Consider the following 27,182-nt stretch of genomic DNA (forward strand, 5'->3'; position numbering starts at 1 on the left):
GGTGAAACGGGTGCCTATGGAGGCCCAAATGAAAGGTAAGTGTTACTCCACTTCGCTATTCTTGTTTATTAAATTCAAAGACTGATTGAAAGTTATTCCTGCCGTGGTGATGTAATTTAAGGACTTTGAAATTTGCATTAAATAACATATACACATCATTTTTGTATGTAGGTTTTTGACCAGTGATTGAATTTGTTAAAACACGGTAACCAGTTATTCCGATTGTAATTTGGGACATGTGGCATCTGAAGACTTTTTCTCCATTTTTCTTGTATCGTTTTTGACTGGTGTATTGCCACTGTCCATTTTGTTGTTTGGTTTCCATTACATTTTTCTGGATGATTATTTTGCCACCGATTGGTGTATTAAATGTTTCCATGTCTTACCTGTTATATAAATATTCTACAAAGGAAAGTAGACACTTATTTTCCAATATAGAATAGGCACTTTCTAGGCACCTAACTATCAGCACACTGGTATAGAAATGCCCTCAGCCCTCATTCCGTCTACATATACACCTGTCTTTAAAAATCTGTGGTTAGGCACATATTTGGCATGTATACTTGAATGTACACACATAGGTATGTACCAGTACTAAAGCCATTTATGCTTGTAATGGGTACAGGACAGAGGCGCAGCCAGACCTCAATTTGGGGAGGTCTGAGTCAAAAGTGTGTGGGGGGGGGGTGCACATTTTGCCCCACCTTCCCACTGCTCTCAACCCCCGCCGTAACCCCACATACCTGGGCTGGCGGGAGTCCCAAAGCCCCGCCAGCAGAATCTTTCCTGCAGCGATATTTGATGCTGTGCTGCCTGTCCCACTTTTTAAACTTGGATGTTTTGTACCCTAGACGTGATTGAAACAGGTCTAGTTTATGACATCCTTTTTAGACTTGGATGTTCACTGCTGCACATCCTGATTTTGGGCCCTTCCTTGTCCAGCCCACAACACGTCCAGGCCCTTGCTATTTGGGCATAATTTAGTGTTGGATGTCCCTTTTGTGCCTTTGCAAAATGCAGATTTAAACATCTCAAGCACATGGACGTCCATTTGGACATATTGACCCTGGGAGAAGGACGCCCATCTCCCAATTTGTGTCGAAAGATGGGCGCCCTTCTCTTTCGAAAATAAGCCTGTCAGTTACATACACACCTTCCCATTTTTTGCCAATGGCAAGCAATGCCGTTAGCTGCCAGCACTGGCACTGACCCTGGCCAGCATTGAATATCTAGTGTCAGGTTTGGCCATGGCAACTTAACTAGCTAAAGGCATATTCAGCGCTAGCCAGTTAATAACGGTTAAAGATAGGCCACTTCAATAGCAGGCCTATCTTAAACGCTCAACTTAGCCGGTTTAGCACTGAATATTCATGACATAGCCAGTTAGCAGGGAGGGGTAATTTGCATTATGTTTGGTACCTCCAATCATTTTGAAATGTTGGCACCTATGTCACAGGGTAGATGAAATATAAAGGAAGGTGATGAAGAGTATAGCCTCTCCCACCATATACCATGTTGTTCCCGTGTTTCACAAGTAAGTGAGAAGCTACGTGAGCTTTCAATTAGTACACAAACCTGTAGATCCCCAAAGGGAGAGGGGTGCATTAGGTTAAAGAGCGATGAGCCTATTAACTGAATCCCAACACACTTGATCCTCATTATCGTCTTCAGATTCTAATTGAGGCTGGCCTACAGAAGGCATATGACAGATGATAACCTGAATTTTAACTTCCATCGATGGACGCCTCATTGATAAAGCCCTCTGTGGCTGGGAGACTGATACACCTTAGAAACCAGATTAAGAAACTATCGCGCATCAGGGCATGGGGTCTGCAATGTCACAGAAGGTGTGGGAAAACGAGCGCTTGGCTCGATTTCTCTGTCTGAACAGGCCTCTTATCTAAGAGCTGTGTAACGGTGAAACAAAGCATGCATAGATCTGCCCAGGCCTTAGAGGCTGCTCAAAGTCCACATACAAACACTGTTGAGATTCAGAATATTTCTTTGGCTCTGGTTTTGTTCTTTACTCTGGATGATCTTTTATTTTCTGAGGTATTCAAATATCCATTATATAATCACCTTCTTTAAGCTGGCAGATAAAAACCCATGACGAATCATATTAAAAAAATAACAGGAGAAAGTGAGCCATCATAAGAGGAAATTTCACAGGGAGGATCACATCGTTTCAGGCCTTGACAACAAACCGCAGAACCTCAACACCGTACACTGGTGTGGGAACGCTGCCACAGGGAAGAAACAAGATCCCTTGATGATCTCTTGATGCCTTGCAAGCCCTGAGCAACTCAGACAAAACGCATTTAAAAGTTACTCTCTCCATTGGAGTGTACATCCCTGTATTGTCACATAACATGGGCCAAATTCTATATATAGCGCCTAAAAAATATCTATGCCGAAGGAAAACACGTTTAGGCATATTCTGAAAACTGCGCATAAAAGTTATGTACGGTTTATAGAATATGCCTAAATTCGTCCTTGCGACTAGAATTTACGCGCCGCCAATTACGCTGATGAAAACCTTGTATAAATGCCGATGCCTAACTTTAGGCGCGGATCAGCTTATTCTAGAACATTGTGCGTAAAATTCTTGGAATGCCCACAACCTGCCCATGCGCCTCCCAAGGCCACGCTCCCTTTTTATAGAATGCCATCCAGTTATCAGCACTGATTGGCTCGTTACTAAATGAAGTTACACGCGAAAATTGGCTACATGTGCCGATTTGCGTTTCTAACTCAAGGCGCCATATATAGAATCCGAGGGTTTATGTGTAGAAGGGAAGAGGATGCATGTTAACTGATCAAAGTTAAGTCAACTATAATGAGGTAAAACAGCCTGATTAAGAAAATAATATTTATTTATTAGAAATTATTTACTGCCTTTTTGAAGGAATTTACTCGAGGCGGTGAACAGCAAGAATAAGTCACACCTAAGCAACAGACAATTACAGCAGTAAAAATATTCAAACAATAGTACAAAATAATGTCAACACAATACGCAATAAAACATTTTAATAGAGAGCATAAGTTGTAAGCAAAGATGGAACATCTAGGTAGATAAGATAGAGTAACAGGAGTACGAAAATAATAAGGGACTAGTTTAAAGACCATCTTATTTGGAAAGGCCTACCCCAAGGACTCAGCCTGTGTCTCCACTACTTGATACACATCAATTATATGACAACTTTGGGCACATCCAACATTCCCCCCTCTCCCCTGGTTTCCTTGTTCCTTTCGTTCCTTCCCCATCCTCTCCTTTATTTCTTATGTAGGTTTTATTTTGCATTAGCTTAAATTACTGGATTGGCGTTTGCCTTTGCGGTGTGATGTAAGCCACATTGAGCCTGATGCAGTTGGGAAAATGTGGGGTATTTATTTATTGCATTTGTATCCCACATTTTCCCACCTATTTGCAGGCTCAATGTGGCTTACAGAGTCCTGTTATGGCATTGTCATTTCAGGATATCACATACAATTGGTGATGTAAAAAGATTAAGTAAGGGAAAAAAGAAAAGATTTAGGCAGGTAAGTATAGAAGGTAGAATATTGGGGAACAAAAAGACACGAAGGTACCCAAAGTGAAAAGACACCCCCAAATCACTAATGTTGAAACACATACCAAGAAATATAGATGGAAAGCGATGGCCACAAATGCTGGTAGTCTAAGCAATAAAGTTCATGACCTTCAAGCCCTGATGTTGGAGGCAGACTTAGATGTTGTTGCAATCACGGAGACGTGGCTCAACGGTTTCCACGAATGGCATGCAAGCATTCCAGGCTATAATCTATTTAGGAAGGATAGAGAGGGTCGTAAAGGTGGAGGAGTAGCTCTGTATGTGAGGAATGATATCATGGCGACTGAAATGACAGGGACCTGGGGAAAGGAAGAAGCGATATGGATCACCTTAAAAAGAGATGATAGAACCTCTGTCCACGTGGGTGTTGTCTACAGACCCCCGACACAATTAGAGGAACTAGATAAAGATCTGATCGCAGATATTCAAAAATTAGGAAAGAAAAAAGAGGTTCTGTTGATGGGAGATTTCAATCTGCCGGATGTAGATTGGAAGGTTCCGTCTGCCAAATCAGAAAGAAGTAGAGAGATTGTGGATGCTTTCCAAAGTGCTCTGCTCAGACAAATGGTGACGGAACCCACGAGGGAGGGAGCGACGCTGGATCTGGTACATGACCTGAACATGTATACCCTGGAGGAAAGGAGGAACAGGGGTGATATGATACAGACGTTCAAATACTTGAAAGGTATTAATCCGCAAACAAATCTTTTCCGAAGATGGGAAGGCGGTAGAACGAGAGGACATGAAATGAGATTGAAGGGGGGCAGACTCAGGAGTAATGTCAGGAAGTATTTTTTCATGGAGAGGGTGGTGGATGCTTGGAATGCCCTCCCGCGGGAGGTGGTGGAGATGAAAACGGTAACGGAATTCAAACATGCGTGGGATATGCATAAAGGAATCCTGTGCAGTAGGAATGGATCCTCAGAAACTTAGCCGAAATTGGGTGGCAGCGCAGGTGGGGGAAGAGGGGTTGGTGGTTGGGAGGCGAGGATAGTGGAGGGCAGACTTATACGGTCTGTGCCAGAGCCAGTGATGGGAGGCGGGACTGATGGTTGGGAGGCGGGGAATCCTGTTGGGCAGACTTGTACAGTCTGTGCCCTGAAAAAGGCAGGTACAAATCAAGGTAAGGTATACACATATGAGTTTATCTTGTTGGGCAGACTGGATGGACCATGCAGGTCTTTTTCTGCCGTCATCTACTATGTTACTATGTTCATAACTGGGGTGGGTGGGCTAAGTGATTTAGTAAGGCTATGGGTTCTCTTTGTAGGCCTTGTTGAAGAGATATGTCTTCAGAGATTTACGAAAGTCGGTTATTTCATCAATAGTTTTCAAGGCAATAGGTATAAATGTGATAAGAAAGAAAGAAAGAAGGTTGCAAATGAGGTCAAAAAGGTGCTTGAACATTATCTTAGCTAGGGTAGGAGTGGCTAAGCATGTCCTGCTTTAGTGAATGTCACCTGAAACGTCAATGGTTACAAAACTGCCAACACGGATCTGAAGTCCACAGTTCCTGTCTCTCAGCCAGAAAAATTCACTTTACCTCCTGGATTCTATAAAGGTTGGGCATGGATCCCAGATGTGTGTACAAACTAATTAGTCAGTTAGGTGCCAACAATCAATTATTGGAGTTTACTGGCATTTAATTGCCATTAAATTATGAGTTATGAGCACATCTGCTCTACGCCCTGGTCTATAACATGCGTGCGTAAATTTCATGGCACATACCTCGAAAGGGGGCATGAGCAGGTCAGGGGCATTCCCAGAAATTTGGCGGTATGTTATAGAATGCTTGGATGTGGGCGTGAGGATTTACAGACAAAAAAAGCAACGCTGGGCCTTCAAGACTGAGACAACAGGAGTAATTTATTGATAACTGACCCGACATGGGCCGTGTTTCAGCGTGAAACAGCGCCTGCCTCAGGGGTCTAACAGCAAAACATATAAAACATATAAATCACCATAGGAAATGATCAAATAATTAAAAAACATTTATAAAATATATTGAAAATTATAATTAAAAGTATAATGAGGAAACCACTATAAATTGTATATTCATATTTGCATGTTTTCCTTTGAACATGTTTTGATATACATGTATTTGTTTTCTTTTCTACATAGTATTTATTATTTAGAATGCTTTTTATAATATAAATTTTTTATATACGGAAGTGTCTTCTCTATTGTTAATTGTTTAGATAAAGTCACTACGATAGTCTATATATATATATACAATGTATAGTGATGTTTCCTCATTATACTTTTAATTATAATTTTCAATATATATTATATATTTTATAAATGTTTTTTAATTATTTGATCATTTCCTATGGTGATTTATATGTTTTGTTGTTAGACCCCTGAGGCAGGCGTTGTTTCACGCCGAAACACGGCCCGTGTCGGGTCACTTATCAATAAATTACTCCTGTTGTCTCAGTCTTGAAGGCCCAGTGTTGCTTTTTTTTGTCTGTATACTTTCTATGTATGCTGTTTACCCTCTCTATTCGGCCTGGCGTGAGGATTTATTCCAGGTTTCAGCAGTCCTAAGTCCTCATGTCCGAAGTTGGGTGCAAGAATCCGCCCTGAACACTACTCTATAAAGGTTGCTTAGCAACCTTTATAGAATTGTCCCCCAATATTCAGCCGGTGGCGGTCAGCATCGGGCCTTGTCCGGGCACCAGCAATGAATATTGGGGGACAATTTGGGGCGGGCAGGCTGGCAGAGGTTACGTGGGCCTGGCCAATATTCTGCTGGGGCCTTATCGGGTCTCTCCGGCATGAATAACTTTTTTTTGTTGTTTAAAAAAAAAAGCCCCTGAGCCCTTTCTCGCTCCAACGACCCCTTTTTCCCTCCTTCCCTCCCTTCCCCCATGCATTACAACACCCCCACAAGACCCCCCACCCCCCACCTCCCCATGGAGTACTGCGAGCTGCTGCAAGAGGTCATAGCAGCCATTTTACAGAGGTGCTGCAAGGGGCAGGAGCGAGGGAACTGCAAACCTCCTCCCCCCAATGACCCCGCTGAACCACCAGGGATGTAGATAAGCCTTTCACAGTTGGGGGGAGGCGGGAGATGGAGGGGTCTTTCAGGGGAGAGGGAAGGAGAGAAAAACGGGACAATGGAGCGGGAGGGGGCTCAGGAGCTTTTTTTTTTTTTTTTAATTAATGCAGGTGTTGGCCTGATATTCAGAGCCGGCACCCGCACAGCTAAGTGGTCGGCACTGAATATTGCCGGCACCTGCATAAACTGGGGCTCCTCTCCAGTGCCACCCCCAGCGTCGTCTCTGATCTGGATGGTCTCAGGGGATATTCAGCAGCACTGAACAAAATGAACGTTCCTGGAAATTTCACAGAAAATGATATAGGGCCAAGTTCAGTAAATGGTGCCCGTGCTTAGGCGACTTTAAGGTCCGCGCTAAGCTCCAAGAGGCTGATATTCAAAGCGATTTAAGCAGACAGTAACCCTCCTAGAGATTTCTGCTGCTTTCTCAGCAACCACTTAGAATTTCAAAGTGAAATTTTACAGCTTTATTTGTTGTTACTATCTACTTTAATGTGCCACATGGAATGAGATTATCTTTAAACACAGCGAAGTTACAGACTTTTTAGTGTGACCACCCAGCGATTTTCATGCACTCAAAAATGTTTGCACTGTAAAACTACCATTATTTGAAAAAAAAAAAAAAAAAAAGCAAACCAGGGTACCAGCTTGCTGTTAATGACGTCACAATGACATAGACTTTTGTCTGGGGAGCAACATTGGATGTTTATCACAAGCTCCACCCAAAGTCTCAATCGCCACACTCAAAGAAGCACTGCAGATGATCTGGGACAACCCGCCACAGGGACCGATCGACAAGGCTAAGAACTTCCCAAAGCGACTGAAAGCCTGTGTTAAAGCTAGGGGTGGACACATTGAGCATTCACAGTGACTGTGAAATTATGACACATTGTTAATTGTATCATTTGAATGACGTTATTTTACTGTGTTTTAGCTCAAACATTTTTAATGCTCAAAAATTACTAGCTGGTAATGCTAAAATGTCAGTAACACCAACATAGCTTAACATAATTAAATGTTTAATAGTAACATGTAAGTATGATGACTAAAGAAGTACGTAAAGAGGGGCATTTTCAATATGACGTCTAAATCCAAGACCGACCAAATTTCACTTTCGGATTTGACACCAAAACTAACCTGTAATTCGGGTTTGGGTTTCAGCCAAAAATGCCTATGCATTTTCATCAGAAACTGAACCTCTCTTCCTCTCCCCTCCCCCCCCCGGACTGTCCTCCCGCCCCCCCCCCCCCCCTTCCTCCTGCCCAACCACCCGTAGGCCCTTCCCTGGCCTACTTAGTGAAGCCCTGGTAGTTTAATGGCCTTTTCAGGGGGAGGAATGAACCTCATATGTTCCTGCCCTGTGCTGCTGCAATCCAAATGGCTTCTGAGACTTCCCATGACGGCCTCGTGAGACCTCTGTGGGAGGTCCCAGCAGCCATTTTCCAATTGGAACCAGCACTGCCAGAGGACTTTGCTCCTGCTCGTGTTGGTTCCAATTGCAAAGTGGCTACTGAGACTTCCCATGGAAGCCTCACAAGACTGCTACGGGACCACCAGATCTAATGTAGGTACAAGGAGGGCCTACTGGTGGTTGAGTGTGAAGATTTAGTCGGACTCTATCTATCAAGTATCTGCACACGTAGAGCTTTTATGCTCAGGGGATGGAGTGGAGAGGCAGTTTCGATTACAGTTTCAGCAGAAACCGAAGATTCTGGGTTCAGTTGGGTTCTACCTATCAGAGATATGCACATAGTTTTAAAATACTGCTTAGGCGCTTATCTGACATGTATACACGTCTGTGCACACATACACACATAAATACTAGTATTCTAAACACTTGTATGTATAACTGGTACTCCGTCCTGGTTCTTGCTGGATTTATAGTTCCCCTGAAGACACCATTTTTAGGCGAAACATGGCCCATGTTGGGAACTTTGGAGACTGCCTGTAAAGATGATATATCAACTATGCATCACAATTTTTAAAGAAATGATATTGCAATGACCGGGACTCCACTTTATTCTTGAACTTGACTGCAAGATTGAGATTGTGGCATGACTCCGCCTCCTGAAACCCACCAAAGCTAAGTAGTTTTGATTTTTCTTTTTCATTATTTTGATATTTAAATTCACAATAACACGATACTGCTTTGTTTAGGTTGGAGGCGGGGAGTGCGATGATGTCAGGAAGGTGGTTTTACATATCCTAAGTCTTTGGGTCATTGTAATACACCAAAAACTGAGCAAAATATAATTATTTATACACTGCATATATAAAAAATTAAAAAAAATTGTATTTCATTTTTCATATGTTTAGTTTCTGTAGTTTCTCTATCGATTGAATTCTAGAAACTGATTTTATAGAAAACCCGGAATTTGGAATAGTATATACATAAATTTTAGTGTCTACTTTACAGAATTCTCCCCATAATGCTAGAAGCAGCTCTTTTCATATGGAAAACTTTCCTACAATAAACTCCACAATGACTTGCCCAACATCGCAAGGTTTAATGAGAGAAGTGGAATCTGAACCTTGATTTGCCTGGCTCCTGGTCGACTGTTCTAACTTAGTAAGTGCGCAAGTTCAGTCCTCAAGGGCCAAAAACAGTTCAGGTTTTCAGAATATCCCCTAATGATCATGCGTATCCTGAAAATCTGACTTGTCTATGGACCTTGAGGACTGGATGTGTGCATCCTTGTTCTAACCACTACCCTGTTTCTCCTCTTGCAGAAAGAGACAATGCATTCATTCACTTTGTTGGGGGTTTAAAGCACTTGTGGGAGCATAATTAGGTTGCAAGACGCCCTTCTGACTGGCCAAGAAAGACTTTTTATTGCAAGAGGGGCTGTCTGCTCCTCCTAAGCAATGAAGGCAATGCAAACATATGAAAGGAGGCTGCTAGATTAACCCCCGGAATACAGCCAGATAATAAAAGAATGCACAAAAAGCCTTGGAAACTTGTTCAAGCCTGCAATTCATTGTTCCCCATCCAGGCCAACTGTTCATTTAGGTAGGGCCTGTTCTATCGCAGTGAAAACCCACTGGGATGGTAACGCAGAGGTCTTAGGATGTAAACATCATCAGCAGAGCAGATGGTAGGCGTTTGGACAAATGGATTGAAAGTGCAAATTTTCAAGTCCTACTAATATCATGTGATTTTTAATTTCCTTCGGATATGGTCAAGATGCAAGAAAAAATACTTAACATTTTTGTCACTCGAATTTCTGATAGTAGTTTTCATTTTGCTAGAGCTAGGATAGTCATCGAGTTTAATGTTTTCAACAGGGGCGTATCTGGACTCGGGCGGTAGGGGGGGCCAGAGCCAGAGGGAGGGGGCACATTTTAGCCCCCCCCCCCCGCCATTTCCGGACCCCCCCCCTCGCCACCAATGACACCCTCCCCCGCTGCTGTCACTTACCTTTGCTGGCGGGGGACCCCAACCCCCCGCAAGCCGAGGTCCTCTCTTCCATGCAGGCTGCGCCGCTGCAAGTTGCAACGCTTCCTGTTCTTCTGAGTCTGATGTCCTGCACGTACAACACGCAGGACGTCAGACTGAATTCCAAATTCTGAGTCTGACGTTCTGCACGTTGTACGTGCAGGACGTCAGACTCAGAAGAACAGGAAGCGTTGAAACTTGCATCCTGCACGGAAGAGAGGACTTCGGCTGGCGGGGGCGCCAGCAAAGATCGGCGACGGGTTGGTGGCGTGCGGGAGGGAGGGGGAGGTGGAGAGGGTCTGTGGTAGGGGGGTCCAGGGCGAAATCTGCGGGGGCCCAGGCCCCTATGGCCCCACGCAGATACGCCCCTGGTTTTCAAGCCCGAATACATTCACAAACTGTCATCCTTGAAGTAGTTAAGGCAGAGTAAAAGACAAGCAGTGATATTAAGTTATTTGTCCAGGAGCTAAATACTGTTTTCTTTTCTAAGCAATAAATGTACTGTACAAACCCACCAATGTTAAAGGCCATATGAAACCTGCTCTAAACTGCTGTCGGAGATAGAGATGCGGAAATCAGTTTTCTCCTGAAACCAAATCATTAACTAAGCCTTATCTGACTCATCAGGTAAAGTCACGTCAAGCTATTCAGCTAAAATAATCACCAAGCACTATCCTGCTATTAAACTGTAACCTTTTTATAGATTAGTTATTGTACATACCAGAGTTGGCATCTCTTGGGCATATTTTAGTTTTATAAGGTAGTCATTTGGGATATTTCCAACCTAGAATAGATAACAGAAGAAAACGTGAGGTGGATTTTCTGCTAGAAAGTGATTTATCTTGACAACACAAGGTTAACAGAATAAAAGATTCGACTGCATAATTTTACACATCGATGGAAAAGGAATTATAGCTTTGGATGTAGCAGACTGTCCTATGTTTTCAGAGGATAATAATTCTCATTAGTCACTCATCCAAGTTTGAGATGTTTCAGCTTCAATAAATAGTGCCCTTGAGTCCGTTCCAAGGTTGAACATTGCAGTACCACAGACATTTTCCCTACCTGAGCATTACCACGCTTCCCAGGAGAGGAGAAAATTTATTTGCAGAAATGTATTGTGTTGTTTTGTTTTTTACGATTTTATGTGTATGTTCTTGTAACCTGCTTTGAATTAAAGTGGGATATAAATATGAAAAATGAATACAATTATGCAAACGTCATATGCAGCTCTTTACACGAACAGGTTGCATGATACTAACATTATCCTCTCTTCACTTAATGGCTGATGCATTTGAAGCTTGCTCTAGTTGTGCTCTTATAAATATTTAAATATTTCCTACTTCCCTTGGATAATCAATTGATTTCCAGAACTTGTTTTTTTTGTTATTAAACTAGCGACTGGTGGTTCTCAATCTAATTACTACTACTACTACTTATCATTTCTATAGACGTATGCAGCACTGTACACTGAACATAAAGAGAAAGTCCCTGCTTGACAGAGCTTACAATCTAATTAGGACAGACAAACAGGATAAATAAGAGATAAGGGAATTACTAAAGTGGTAAAACATGGGTACTGAACAAGTGAGTAAGGGTTATGAGTTAAAAGCAGCATCAAAAAGGTGGGCTTTTAGCTTAGATTTGAAGACGGGCAGAGATGGAGCTTGACGTACCGGCTCAGGAAGTCTATTCCAGGCATATGGTGCAGCAAGATAAAAGGAACGGAGTCTGGAGTTAGCGGTGGAGGAGAAGGGTGCAGATAAGAGAGATTTACCCAGTGAACAGAGTTCCAGGGGAGGAATGTAGGGAGAGATGAGAGTGGAGAGGTACTGAGGAGCTGCAGAGTGAATGCACTTATAGGTCAATAAGAGGAGTTTGAACTGTATGCGGAAACGGATAGGAAGCCAGTGAAGTGAGTTGAGGAGAGGGCTAATATGAGCATAACGACACTGGCAGAATATTAATTGTGCAGCAGAATTTTGAACAGATTGAAGAGGAGAGAGATGGCTAAGTGGGAGACCTGTGAGAAGCAAGTTGCAGGGTACTGTCTCTTCATGTTCAAACGTACAACACTGCGTATGTCTAGCAGCACTATAGAAATGATAAGTAGTAGTAGTAGCAGTAGAAATGGAGCTTGACATACCTGTTCTCAGGGATCCCATTAGCCAGTGGGATTTCAGGACACTCACAAACTCTATGTAGGAAATTTGAAGAGCAATTCTATGAAGTCTGTGTCTACACATATGTGCCACGTACATGCATCAGAGGGTGCCAAAATTGACAGTTATGTGCATAGGTTCATTAACTCCTGGATTCTATATAGCGCGCCTAGAGATCCACACCAAAATCAAAATTAACAAGCTAATGAGTGCTGATAATAGCACTTAACAAGCAATAATGAGCACTAATTGGCACTGATTAGAATTCAGGTGCACAAGTCACTAAGCGTATTCTGTAACAATGCGCGCCAAACTTCTAATGCGTGCAAGGCAAAAAGTGGTTATAGGCAGGGAAATAGGCATTTCAGGGGCAATCCAAAATTTACGTGCCCATATATATAGAATATGGTCCAGTGTGCCTAAATCTATGTGCCGAGATTTACTCCACATTTTCACTGGTGTAAATGGATGCGCATAGAGCTGAAATATCAACTAAGTGTATTCTATAAATCGGCGCCTAAACCTAGACACCCGATTATAGAATACGTTTAGTCGGCACTGGTTTTGGTGCCATAAATAGAATCTCCCCCAAATGCAATTCTATAAATTTGCGACAGTGTCGAAAAATCAGCGCCCCAAAAAAGCATTGAGCGCTATTCTGTAAACGGTGCACAAAGTTAGGTGTCATTTATAGAATAGCGCTAAGCGCCAGGAACTGCAACTATATTTAGGCACAACCATTTACACTGATGAAACCTTGGTGTAAATTCCCATGCCTAAATTAAGCGCAGAACCCCTTATTCTATAACAATGCGCCTAAATTGCAGGAACGCCCCTGAGCCGCCCATGACCCTCCCATGGCCACACCTCCTTTTTTATCTCCATATAAAAGTTACATGCAGGCATATAAATTTAAGTACATAAGTAATGCCACACTGGGAAAAGACCATCGAGCCCAATATCCTGACCACGACAGTAGCCAATCCAGGCCAAGGGCACCTGGCAAGCTTCCCAAACGTACAAACATTCTATACATGTTATTCCCGGAATTGTGGATTTTTCCCAAGTCCATTTAGTAGCGGTTTATGGACTTGTCCTTTAGGAAACCGTCTAACCCCCTTTTTAAACTCTGCTAAGCTAACCGCCTTCACCACGTTCTCCGGCAACGAATTCCAGAGTTTAATTACGCGTTGGGTGAAGAAACATTTTCTCTGATTTGTTTTAAATTTACTACACTGTAGTTTCATCGCATGCCTCCTAGTCCTAGTATTTTTGGAAAGCGTGAACTGACGCTTCACATCCACCTGTTCCACTCCACTCAATATTTTATATACCTCTATCATGTCTCCCCTAAGCCGTCTCTTCTCCAAGCTGAAAAGCCCTAGCCTCTTAGTCTTTCTTCATAGGGAAGTCGTCCCATCCCCGCTATCATTTTAGTCGCCCTTCGCTGCACCTTTTCCAATTCTACTATATCTTTCTTGAGATGCAGCAACCAAAATTGAACACAATACTCAAGGTGCGGTCGCACCATGGAGCGATAGAACGGCATTATAACATCCTCACACCTGTTTTCCATACCTTTCCTAATAATACCCAACATTCTATTCGCTTTCCTAGCCGCAGCAGCACACTGAGCAGAAGGTTTTCAGTATGTTATCAACGACGACACCCAATAGATTTTAATTAATACCAATTAGCTCCAATAATTGATTGTTAGGGCCCAATTATTGGCACTAATTGGCTCTTTAGTCAAATAAATTGCAGTGGCGTTCCTAGGGGGGGGCGGTGGGTGCGGTCTGCCCCGGGTGCATGCCGCTGGGGGGGGGGGGGGTGCCGCGCACCTCTACGTTCGTTCTGTGCTTCCTCTGCCCCAGAACAGGTTACTTCCTAGATGACCCACCCATATCTTTGTTTTACTATCATATGCCTTGGTGAGATTAAAGTAACAACCTACAGTAAGATGTGAATGTTTTGGGAATGATTCATAAGCAGGGCATAATTTGTAGACAAGAAAAAAATTGAAACTGAGGCGTAGTCGATGGGTCATGTAAAAGAGCAATGGGATTTGGAGACTGTCCTCTGCTTTGCTCTCAGGAGCTTCCCGAGCTGGAAACGTGCCCTGTGCAACGCGCCCCCTAGTGTTCCCACTCTGCCCACAATGATGCAGCAGAGCAGGGGAGGCAATGGACAGGGCACAATTTTGGCACCTTCCACCTCTCTTGCATCCTGTATAGTCACACCGGCTGCACGTAGCTCCCTATAGCCCTGTCTACTCTGCTCCAACCTCTCTCTCCCTCTCCCCTATTTATTCCTGTAGGATAATGGAGCAGTGGAAGTATGTTCCAGGCCCCTCCCCCAGAAATTAAGCTTCCATCATAAGGACATGCATTCTGGTTTTCACACTTTTCCCTTTGGCACCTCTCCAGCTTCAGAACAAACGTTGCTTACTTATAGGGCAAACCGCTCATTGCTTCTTTCAGAATTATTATTGCTGTGGTGTTAATTAAAGTAAACAGTTATTCCAAAGTCATGAGAGAAACCTCAGGGAATTCTGCTACCTGCTCAATTAGCCACATCATGTTCCTTGTAAGATGATGTAAAATAAATCCTTTTCCCAATTAACATGCATCAGAAGGACCCAGATGTGAATAACATCCTCCAGCTGCTACTATTAAGCCAGAAGCCTGCGGATATTCTTTCATAAACGGGACAGATCACCACTAGGGAGACTGGAAGCTCCTGGATAAGATCAGTCGTAAAATGACGCATGTTAAAAATTGACCACTTAATTATGGATCAATTGCTGTGCCAAAATTGTTTACTGAAACGGCTATTCCAGAAATTCAAAAGAAGATAGAAGCACTGATCCCTCTAAATTGAGCCAGAGTCCTCCAGCTGCATTGCTGCCAGTGGGAGGTGGTGCTTCAATATTGTGTTTTCAATCACTAGGGAGAGGCAGAGCTTGCCTGTTCCTAACTAGCACCCCCTACTGGCAGGACTGTAGGTGGAGGACTTCCGCCCCGGATTATATGATTGATTTACTAGATCTTCCGGCGAGGAACAGAAACAGATCATCTCATAATTATATGAATCTTCATTATCCCAGTTGCATTGGTCTTAAATACAAAGCCACCTACGCATCTAATTTCTCCTACTTAGGAACGCATATGTGGAATGCATTACCGAATTGTGTGAAAACGGTGCATGACCATCAAGACTTTAGGCGCTCTTTAAAGACCTATCTGTTTTGTAAGGCCTATCCTACTGATGCTACTCAATAGACTCTACATTATATTGCCTCAAAGGACCATTTTATTCCTTATTATTTTGTACCTTATTTTACACATGTATCCCCTCCCTTACCTGTCCCTATTTCTTATTAACTTGTAAGCCACATTGAGCCTGTTTATGTGTGGGAAAATGTGGGATACAAATGCTATAAATAAATAAATAAATTTACCACTACACTTTGTCGCCTCCCACTGAACCAGTTTCTAGCCCAGTCTGTCACTTTAGGGCCCATACTAAGGGCACTGTTTATTTGTAAATCACTGTGCAACCACCACGTCAAAGGCATTGCTGAAATCTACATACAACACATTTAGCAGTCTCTCTCAATCCAATCCTCTGCTCACCCAACCAAAGAAATTAATCAGATTCATTTGACAAGATCTACCTGGGATTCTACAATCTACTGGATTTCCTGAAACTGCCCGATCCTCTATTTCAGCAGCATTTCCATTAATTTATTTACCACAGAGATCTCTCTAACTGGCCTGTAGTTTCTAACCCCTTTCTTACTTTTGCTTTTGTGCACACAGACCACATCCACCCATTTCCAGTCCTACAGGGCAACTTCCAACTCAAAGAAGCATTGAGAAGGTCAGACAGTGGAAATGCCAGAACTTAAGTTCAAAACTCTTAGATATATCACATCCAGCCCCACTGCCTTGTCTACTTTTAGTTTAGCTAGCTTCTCATGAACACAGTCTTATGAAAATTGAAGTCAGCCTTCCTTCCATTCCTACATGTGTTTGTTCTCTGTGGTCCTACCCTTGGTCCTTAACACAATGCAACAATGATTTAGCTACTGAGAGAAAAACATGTGATTTATGCTAAATTGAACCCGCCAATTCCAAATATGAACTCCGAATTTGCCTGACACATCTAGATTTTAAGTTATACATGCAAAGCCTATTCATTTATAATATTAATGCTAGTAGTGCAGAACTTCCTTGGGAACAGACGAGCTGAAAACTATGCTGAACTAGTAGACAACATGCTTAAAGCATATGAACAACTTGGCTGCCGAATGTCATTGAAAATGCATTTCTTACATTCCCGTCTTGACTTTTTCCCACCCAATTTGGGACACATAAGTGACGAACATGGAGAGAGGTTCCATAAAGACATTTCTACAATGGAGAACAGATATCAAGGCCGCTGGAATCCCAACATGATGGGGGGACTACTGCTGGTTTTTGCAACGGGAAAATATGACCAGTCACAAACGCAAAAGTAGATGCCGGAAGCACTTTTAACAGTACTGCGCCTTGCTGAAGTAAGACTTTTAAACTGGAATACGAGACTTTTTTGAAATTTTGTTATTCCATTACATTTTCATATACTGTTTACTACAAAAACTTTGATGTAGATCAGGTAATTGTTGGAGTAAAACTCGTTCTGTAAACAATTGTTCAATGCTTTCCAAGTGCTTAATTCATTTGGGCAAACTTATGCATAACAAAATTTCCTGACGCGTTACAACAATTCTGACTTCGGATTTGGAATACGCACACTGAATTTAGTATAAGTACATAAGTACATAAGTAGTGCCATACTGGGAAAGACCAAAGGTCCATCTAGCCCAGCATCCTGTCACCGACAGTGGCCAATCCAGGTCAAGGGCACCTGGCACGCTCCCCAAACGTAAAAACATTCCAGACAAGTTGTACCTAAAAATGAGGAATTTTTCCAGTCCATTTAATAGCGGTCTATGGACTTGTCCTTTAGGAATCTATCTAACCCCTTTTTAAACTCCGTCAAGCTAACCGCCCGTACCACGTTCTCCGGCAATGAATTCCAGAGTCTAATTACACGTTGGGTGAAGAAAAATTTTCTCCGATTCGTTTTAAATTTACCACACTGTAGCTTCAACTCATGCCCTCTAGTCCTAGTATTTTTGGATAGCGTGAACAGTCGCTTCACATCCACCCGATCCATTCCACTCATTATTTATACACTTCTATCATATCTCCCCTCAGCCGTCTCTTCTCCAAGCTGAAAAGCCCTAGCCTTCTCAGCCTCTCTTCATAGGAAAGTCGTCCCATCCCCACTATCATTTTCGTCGCCCTTCGCTGTACCTTTTCCAATTCTACTATATCTTTTTTGAGATACGGAGACCAGTACTGAACACAATACTCCAGGTGCGGTCGCACCATGGAGCGATACAACGGCATTATAACATCCGCACACCTGGACTCCATACCCTTCTTAATAACACCCAACATTCTATTCGCTTTCCTAGCCGCAGCAGCACACTGAGCAGAAGGTTTCAGCGTATCATCGACGACGACACCCAGATCCCTTTCTTGATCCGTAACTCCTAACGCGGAACCTTGCAAGACGTAGCTATAATTCGGGTTCCTCTTACCCACATGCATCACTTTGCACTTGTCAACATTGAACTTCATCTGCCACTTGCACGCCCATTCTCCCAGTCTCGCAAGGTCCTCCTGTAATCGTTCACATTCCTCCTGCGACTTGACGACCCTGAATAATTTTGTGTCATCGGCGAATTTAATTACCTCACTAGTTATTCCCATCTCTAGGTCATTTATAAATACATTAAAAAGCAACGGACCCAGCACAGACCCCTGCGGGACCCCACTAACTACCCTCCTCCACTGAGAATACTGGCCACGCAATCCTACTCTCTGCTTCCTATCTTTCAACCAGTTCTTAATCCATAATAATACCCTACCTCCGATTCCATGACTCTGCAATTTCTTCAGGAGTCTTTCGTGCGGCACTTTGTCAAACGCCTTCTGAAAATCCAGATATACAATATCAACCGGCTCCCCATTGTCCACATGTTTGCTTACCCCCTCAAAAAAATGCATTAGATTGGTGAGGCAAGACTTCCCTTCACTAAATCCGTGCTGACTTTGTCTCATCAGTCCATGTTTTTGTATATGCTCTGCAATTTTATTCTTAATAATAGCCTCCACCATCTTGCCCATATAGGACAAATGTTTTTTGCCCAGTAGCACACGGAAAAATATTTTTTTGTTGTGCTGTGTAATCAGTGAACACAGAACAGAAATATTTGTTACGGAACTCCGCTTTATCCTCATCAGCTTCTACATATTTCTCCCATGAAATCTTGAGTCTGACAATACCACTTTTCCACTTCCTCCTATCATAAATATATCTGAAAAAGTGTTGTCCTCCAATTTTACTGTATTGGCTCTTTTTCACCCTCTATTTGCACATTTGCTTTCCAGACTACTTTACCTGTTTCCTTTAGCTTTTCCAGATATTGTCGTGTAACCCTTGTTTGCCCAATGAGCATCAGGATGATTTAACTTTTAGCAATTCTAGAGTTTGCTTGTGAGGTCATGGCTGGGACCAGCCAGAGCTGAGAGGCCAAAAGCACTGTACATTCCCTCACTCAGCACTTTTCTTTCACCAACAACTCAGTCCAGGCCAAAAATTGCAGTTCTTAATCAAAGGGTCTACTGAAATTTGAATGATGCAGGCAAAAACATGGGATAACTCCTCAGCTTGAACTATATACAAGCAGTATTTGCATACATTAGTTTTAAACACTTACAGTCTTTAGTAGGTTTCCTTATGAACACTCTGCCTTGGTAGAGGTTCTGGGTAAATATCCTTTACTGCAGTACTCTCTCTGGATCTCTTCTCCAGAGGACAGCTGCTTATAATGTCTTTCTCCTGTAACTGGGTTCTCTTAGTCTTCAGGTACAAAGTCTCTTTAGGTGGTGGTCCCTTCCCCACTGGAGTCATAGCCACTGAGGTTCTCCAGCCTGTTGTTTGTCCTGGGACCCTCTTCTGATCCCATTTTCTTTCTCCAGGCTTAATGTTGTTATTCTGTGTCAGTAGTGGAGGTCTGGTTCCCCATTCCTGCGTTCTCCTGATAAAGACTCAGCAGCCTTTTTTGTGGGCTCTGTTAAGTACACCTAGGGTTACCATATTTTGTCCCCCGAAAAGGAGGACACATGCCCGCCCCTTTCACACCCCGTCCCTTTCACACCCTCGCTCCGTCCCCTGTTACATTTTTTCCCTCCCCCCTGTCACACACCTCGTAATGCCCCCTCCCCATCACCCCCCTCCCCTTACCTTACTACTGCCCTGGTGGTCTAGTGACCTCTTCAGGGCAGGAAAGAGCCCCCTCTTTCCTGCCCGGAGCGCTGCCCTGCATGCATCCTTCCTGTTGTTGATCTGAGTGCCGATTCAAAATGGCCGCTAAGAGTTAAAGTCTCGTGAGGTCACGTCAACTCTCGGCGGCCATTTTGAATCACTGCCGGGATCAGCAACGGGAAGGATGCATGCAGGGCAGCACTCCGGGCAGGAAAGAGGGGGCTCTTTCCTGCCCCGAAGGTGGAAGAGGTCACTAGACCACCAGGGCAGTAGTAAGTAAGGGGAGGGGAGGCTAGCAATCTGCCCGTTTGTCCGGATTTCTGGACAAGTGGGCAGGCTGGCGGGCAAAACCCGCCCGGTTGCCCAGACATGTCCTCAAAAAGAGGATATGTCCGGGTAAATCCGGACATATGGTAACCCTAAGTACACCCTACTCCTGCAGTGGCTGTACTAGCCAGAGGTCCTCTTCCCTATTAGTAAATGTATTTAGAAGAGGGAGTCAAGAGCCAAGGCTCTCCTCCTGCATCAGTGGTTACTGGTCGGGGAGCCTGAGCCAAACACAAGGCTACCCCAAGTAGGCCTGGCATTTATACCAAAACGGTTTCCCTTCAAAGGGTGCCTCCTTCTACCACTGTCGATCACAGACAGGAAAGCCAACTCATGATCTGGAATCTGTGAGAATATTCCAAAGTCAAAATTTACATTATTCCTGGTAGAATCACTAGGTGGCACCTACTGAGCTGTTTTTATAATATTTATTATTATTATTTTGCAAGCAGAACCTTAGTACACTCTATAGATGTTTGTCTTAATCTTTCTGCAATCTCTTGTTGTTTATGAAGGCTAATCTCTTTTCCTTGCTACTTCTTTCATGAATCATAGCAACCGCCTTTCAATTTGATATATCATTCTAAAATTACTATCCTGTGGTGGTTTACAATAATGAAACTTTTTTTATACTGTAAAATGAACAGGACAGAATCAGAAACTGAATTAACTAGGACTAGGGGGCACACAATGAAGCTACTAAATAGTAAATTTAAAACAAACCAGAGAAAATATTTCTTCATTCAATAGGTAATTAAATTCTGGAATTCATTGCAGAGAGTGTGGTAAAAGCAGTTAGTTTGGCAGGGTTTAAAAAAAGGTTTGGATAATTTCATAACCTGTTATTAACATAGTAACATAGTAAATGACGGCAGATAAAGACATGTACGATTAAGATGGACTTGGGAATATCAACTGCTTATTTCTAGGATAAGCAGCATAAAGTCTGAGCTTTTGCCAGGTACATGTGACCTGGGTTGGCCACTGTTTGAAACAGGACACTGGGCTTGATGGACCTTTGGTCTGCCCCAGTATAATAACTCTTCCCAGACCAGGTCTTCCATTCCCTGTATGGGATGGAGTTACCATGGAGATAAACCCTTGGTGGGAAGATGGGAAGATAGAGAAAAGGACTCTCAATGCATAAAATCAATGCTCAGTGTTTGGACTACAAGTCCACATCCACTAAGTTCTAGAAATAGATGTGATTTGTAGACTCCAGCTGAGGACTATAACAGGTGGGCTGAGGTGGGAGGATCATTTAGAACAATGGTTCTCAACCTGGACCTAGAATACACACAACGAATGTATACGAGACAGATTACTACTACTACTACTACTATTTAGCATTTCTATAGCGCTACAAGGCATACGCAGCGCTGCACAAACATAGACGAAAGACAGTCCCTGCTCAAAGAGCTTACAATCTAATAGACAAAAAATAAATAAAGTAAGCAAATCAAATCAATTAATGTGAACGGGAAGGAAGAGAGGAGGGTAGGTGGAGGTGAGTGGTTACAAGTGGTTACGAGTCAAAAGCAATGTTAAAGAGGTGGGCTTTCAGTCTAGATTTAAAGGTGGCCAAGGATGGGGCAAGACGTAGGGGCTCAGGAAGTTTATTCCAGGCGTAGGGTGCAGCGAGACAGAAGGCGCGAAGTCTGGAGTTGGCAGTAGTGGAGAAGGGAACAGATAAGAAGGATTTATCCATGGAGCGGAGTGCACGGGAAGGGGTGTAGGGAAGGACGAGTGTGGAGAGATACTGGGGAGCAGCAGAGTGAATACATTTATAGGTTAGTAGAAGAAGTTTGAACAGGATGCGAAAACGGATAGGGAGCCAGTGAAGGGTCTTGAGGAGAGGGGTAGTATGAGTAAAGCGACCCTGGCGGAAGATGAGACGGGCAGCAGAGTTTTGAACCGACTGGAGAGGGGAGAGGTGACTAAGTGGGAGGCCAGCAAGAAGCAGATTGCAGTAGTCTAAACGAGAGGTGACAAGGGTGTGGATGAGGGTTTTGGTAGAGCGCTCGGAAAGAAAGGGGCGGATTTTACATACAATGGAGGCAGAACATACAAATTTATCTCATACATATTCATTGTGGATGTTCTGAAAACCTGCCTGGCTGATGTCCTGAGAACTGCGTTGAGAACCTTTGATCTAGAACAATGAAAATTCTCTGGGCAACAGTAAATAAATGCATAAGGCATTATATAGCTCGACAGTGTCTGGCTCAAATGGATCAGGAAAGCCAAAAGAGTAGAAACACCTGCCAGGCCACAGTGATTTAAATGACTGAATACAGTGCCTGGATTAATTTTATATCTTCCTTTCACTAATTTATGTTGCACTTGGTGGAGCAATACTTGCAAACATGATACTACCTGGAAGCAGAAACACACATTCGATTCAAAATAAACATAAACTGTAAAAAATTAGTCCAGAGGGGTTCATTTATGCTAGCTATTAGGTGTGAAAACAGCTGGTTATTATTAACGGCTTGTATAATTCTCAGGACTGTACTCAGTCCTTTAAACAGAAAGGCTGATCCATCTGTCAAACTCACTTCTTTAACCTAGGCTGTCCAGTTTCACTTGGACAGCAATATGGTTCCTCTTACTACAGGGAGGGACAAGAAGATTGTGAAGGCAGTGCAGCCGGATGAAGTGGTGGCTTGTCAGATTCCTGCTGTGCCACAGGGCCGTAGCGAGGGCGGCTGACACCCAGGGCGAGTCGCCGCTGCGCAACCCCCCCCCGGGTGCAGCACAGCGCGCACCCCCCCCTCCGCGGCGCCCCCCCCCCCCCCCCCCCGGAGTGAATTCTTACTTGCGGGGGACGGGCGGGAGGGCCGATCCGCCCCGAGTGCACGTCGCTCGGAGCTGCGTCGGCTCCGCTGGTTCACTCCTCTCTCTGCCCCGGAACAGGAAGTAACCTGTTCCGGGGCAGAGGGAGCAGGGAACCAGCGGGGCTGACACCCCCCGGGGCGGACCGCCCCTCCCGCCCCCCTTCCTATGCCACTGCTGTGCCAAAACTATTGCTACAATAAGATGCTGGGAAGAAGTGAGTAAGCCTGAGATACTGGGGAGAAATGTGAGATTCTAGGTCAAGTGGAAGACTTCTAAAATAGAAACATGGTCAAGGCAATGTTGAAAGTTATTTACCTGGGTAAAGAGCTTGGATGAAACCTGTCATCTTCCAGAGCGATGACCCAGACCTTATTATTATTTATTGCATTTGTAACCCACATTTTCCCACCTATTTGCAGGCTCAATGTGGCTTCCATAGTTTAGTAATGATATTGTCATTCCAGGATATCAGATACAATTAGTAATATGTAGAGATTGAGTAAGGGGAAGAAGAAGGAAGTGATTGGGCGGATAAGTTTAGAAGTTTATGGGCGGTCAGATGTACAAACTGGCGGTGGTCTGGCATGACCAGGAAATGAGGTCCTGGAAGAGAAGGAGGGCTGAGGGGGGTGGGGCTGGGGGGGGGGGGTCAGAGAATGGATTGTAGGCAGTGGAAGCAAGTTTAGGGAGGTAGTAAGAAGGGGGTGGGGGTAGTCAAGTGGCATGAGGGAAAGTCCTGGAGGTGGGGAAAAGGGGATGGCCATTGGAGGCAGTATGAGCGGCGTTTGCCAAGGTGCAATCACCGTTTTTGCATGCTGCTCCAACAGTTCACCCATCGCACTCATCCCATGATACAGTCTCATTGCAGCATTTGGCAGGTAGTGGGTCCTAGCCTGATAGAGTACACAGCAGTAGGTCTTAAGCCAAATCAACGTTAAATGTGACCTGGTTTTGTCCCATGTTAGCAGTGGCATGGATGATGTCTAAGACCAGGAGCAGTCTCCCTCTTGTATGAATGGGGGGCTTGTGCCAGAGTAACAGATGATCAGTGGTGCCTACCTCAGACTTTGACGGGATGGGGAGACTGAAGGCTTCAAGATATAGAGTCAATAGTTGAGAAGGGAAAGATGCTTTTACTGCAATCTCCCGATCAAAGCAGTGATATCAACGCCTAGGCATTTCTACGTTATATGCCCCAGGCGGAGCAGAGAATTTACTTCGTAAGTAAGGCCGAAGTAGAGGGAGCTGTGCGACTCAAAAGGCTAGTCTCCTTGTCCTAGAATGCTCTAGATAGACGATTGAGTCAGGTATTTAATTGCTTGTAACTGCAAACCATATCCATGTACAGTATGTAATTCTTCGTTATTGTGAATGTCTTCTCATATGTTTCAGCAGGCGCAAGTCTGACGCCCAAAGTTAGGCACCAGATGTGAGCTTAAGTTACTATTCTATAAAAGATGTGCACTCTTTACAGAATAGTGCTCAGTGCCAAATTTTTCTGGTGCCTAATTTTTTGAGTGTCATTTATAGAATCCAGTGCACTAAAGGGCCTGTGTATTTTCCTATAAGAAGCCCAAAACTACAGTCACTGGATAAAGGGGCGTAGCTACTATGGGGCCACGGGGGCCTGGGTCCCCGTAAATTTGGCCCTGGACCCCCCTGCCACAACCCTCTTGACCCCCCCTTCCCACCGCCAACCCTCCCCCGCCGCATCGCGTACCTTTGCTGGCGGGTGACCCCAACCCCCACCAGTCGAAGTTCTCTCCTCTCCCGCGCGGCATTGCTTGCTGAATGATCTGATCAAGTTTCTATGCGCGCATCTGATGTCCTGCATGTTGTATGTGCAGGATGTCAGACGCATTCACAGAAACAGATTCAAACTTGATCAGATCATTTGGCAACGCTGCGCAGCCAAGAACAGGACTTCGGCTGGCGGGGGTTGGGGTCCCCCGCCAGCAAAGGTATGCAGCGGGGGAGGGTTGGCGATGGGAAGGGGGGTCGAGAGGGTTGCGGCGGCAGGGGGTGGGGTCAGCAACGCCGCGCTGCTGAGAACAGGACCTCGGCTGTCGGGCGTTGGGGACCCCGCCAGCAAAGGTACGCGGCGGGAGAGGGTTGGCAGCAGGAAGTGGGGTCAAGAGGGTTGCGGCGGCAGGGTGAAAGTTGGCGGCGCCGGGGAGGGGCCTAAAATGTGCTCCCTCACCTCGGGCTCTGGACCCCCCCTCCCGTCGAAGTCTGGCTACGCCCCTGCTGGATACTTTTTGCAATCCTTAACTACACTTAATGGGCCAGATTCTATATAAAGCACCTGTAAAATCCATGCGGTAAATATTTCCAGCTATGTGAATTCTATAAACGGTGCCTAGATTTAGGCACAGTATATAGAATACGCTTAGTTGATATCCCAGCGACTAAAACTATGTGCCTCCATTTACACCAATAAAAACATGACATAAATCCCTGCACGTAGATTTATGTGCACTGGGTCATAATCTATAACTCTGCATGTAAATTTTGGAATGCCCATTAAACACCCATTTCCCCACCCATAAACACGCCCCTTTTGAACTGCACGCATTAGAATTTAGGTGCAGTTCTTTACAGAATATGCTTAGTGAGTTGTGCATGTAAAGTCTAATTATCGCCAATTAGTGCTCATTATTGCTTGTTTGGTGCTGTTATCGACGCCAATGAGCTTGTTACACCAATTAAGTTACGTGTGTTGTTATGGAATACGCTTAGATTTCCACACAGAATGCTAGGTGCACTATATAGAATCCGACAGAACAGGGGCGTAGCCAGACTTCGTTGGGAGGGGGGTCCAGAGCCCGAGGCGAGGGGGCACATTTTAGCCCCCCCCCCCCGGCGCCGCCATTGCTGACTTTGCCCCTCCCCCGGCGCCGACCCTCTCGACCCCTCCTCCTGCCGTCACTGTCGCCTACCTTTGCTGGCGGGGGACCCCAACCCCCGCCAGCCGAGGTCCTCTTCTTTTCGCAAAAGACTTCCTTCTGTTTCTGACGTCCTGCACATTGTACATTCTGTCAGAAACAGAAGGAAGAGGACCTCGGCTGGCGGGGGTTGGGGTCCCCCACCAGCAAAAGCAGGCAACAGCGGGAGGGGGGTCAGGCGGGTCTTCGGCAGGGGGGTCCAGGGCCCCCAGGCCCCACATAGCTACGCCACTGCGACAGAATGGGAGGAATTGTATAAATGGCACCTAATAAAAAAGCAGGTAGCATTTTTCTATAAACCGCGCCTAAAGTTAGGCACAGTTTATAGAATAGCGCTTAAGCCCAAAGATCGCAACTACAATTAGATGTGGAGCCCCTTTATTCTATAATTAAGTGCTTAACTAAAAGTCATGCCCCCGTTCTGCCCGTGGCCCTCCCATTTCTACGCCCCGTTTCCCAACTCGTAAGTAACAAAGGGGCCCTTTTACTAAGCCGCACAGATGCCTATGCGCGCCCAACCCGTGTCAATTTTGAGTTACCACCCGGCTACTGTGTGGCCCTTGTGGTAATTTCATTTCTGACACGTGTCTGCTACGCTCGCCGGAAAATATTTTTATTTTCTGGCACGTGGGTGGTAATCGGCATTTTACGTGTGTAGACCATTACCGCCCGGTCACCACGTGAGACCTTACCGCTAGGTCAATGGCTGGCGGTAAGATCTGAAACCCAAAATGCACGTGCAGCAATTTTCATTTTGCCGCACGTCGATTTTCATCAAACATTTTTTAAAGGCATTTTTTTACAGGTGCGCTGAAAAATGATGCTGCGCGCGCCCAAATCACGCATCTACACTAGCGCAGCCCAATTTTTCAGCACACCTTAGTAAAAGGACCCCATAATAATATAGTAAGTGATGGCAGATAAAGCCCAACAGTCAAAGCCAGTATCAATTCGTGATTAAATCAACAATGAATGTGATATTATAGGCATGCATCCTGCACCTAAATTTACATGTGTACATGTTAATTGAATTTAATGAGTGCCAATAATTACTTGTTAAAAAGGCAAGTATTGGTGTTAAATTAGTTTGTTATTCAATTAAGTTGGGTGCCTGCAATTGTGCGCATTTTTTAGCACTTTTCATACAATTAGGGGGGACTATCCAGCTGCAAGAAGTCACTTCAGAACAAAAATGCATGCAGCTGATTGCCTGGCTACTGGACAAACGACAAGTTTTTATGATTTACACAGTAGTACAGACTGGCCCTAGAATATCTAAACAGCTGTCGTTTTTGGCACAGTAAAGCAAAAGCTGAATGAGAATAATGGGACAGATAGACAGGAGAGAACGGGAACTCAATAGCAGGCTTAATAGAATCTATTTTGGAAGCACTGAAGATTCCACCCTCAGAAACAGTGACTTTGGATTTGGTTTGGGAA

At 44.3% G+C, this 27,182-nt stretch overlaps 1 protein-coding gene across 1 annotated transcript in view; it reads right to left on the reverse strand.

Moving 5' to 3' along the window:
• The window catches only part of KITLG (KIT ligand), a 149,687-nt gene that overhangs the window by 58,493 nt on the left and 64,012 nt on the right, over positions 1-27,182 (reverse strand). Inside the window, exon 3 of the mRNA XM_030214993.1 lies at positions 10,809-10,871. Coding sequence (XP_030070853.1) covers positions 10,809-10,871 — 63 coding nt within the window. The remainder of the gene's footprint in view (positions 1-10,808; positions 10,872-27,182) is intronic.

This window comes from Microcaecilia unicolor, chromosome 9, assembly GCF_901765095.1.
Source record: "Microcaecilia unicolor chromosome 9, aMicUni1.1, whole genome shotgun sequence".
Taxonomy (NCBI): Eukaryota; Metazoa; Chordata; class Amphibia; order Gymnophiona; family Siphonopidae; genus Microcaecilia; species Microcaecilia unicolor.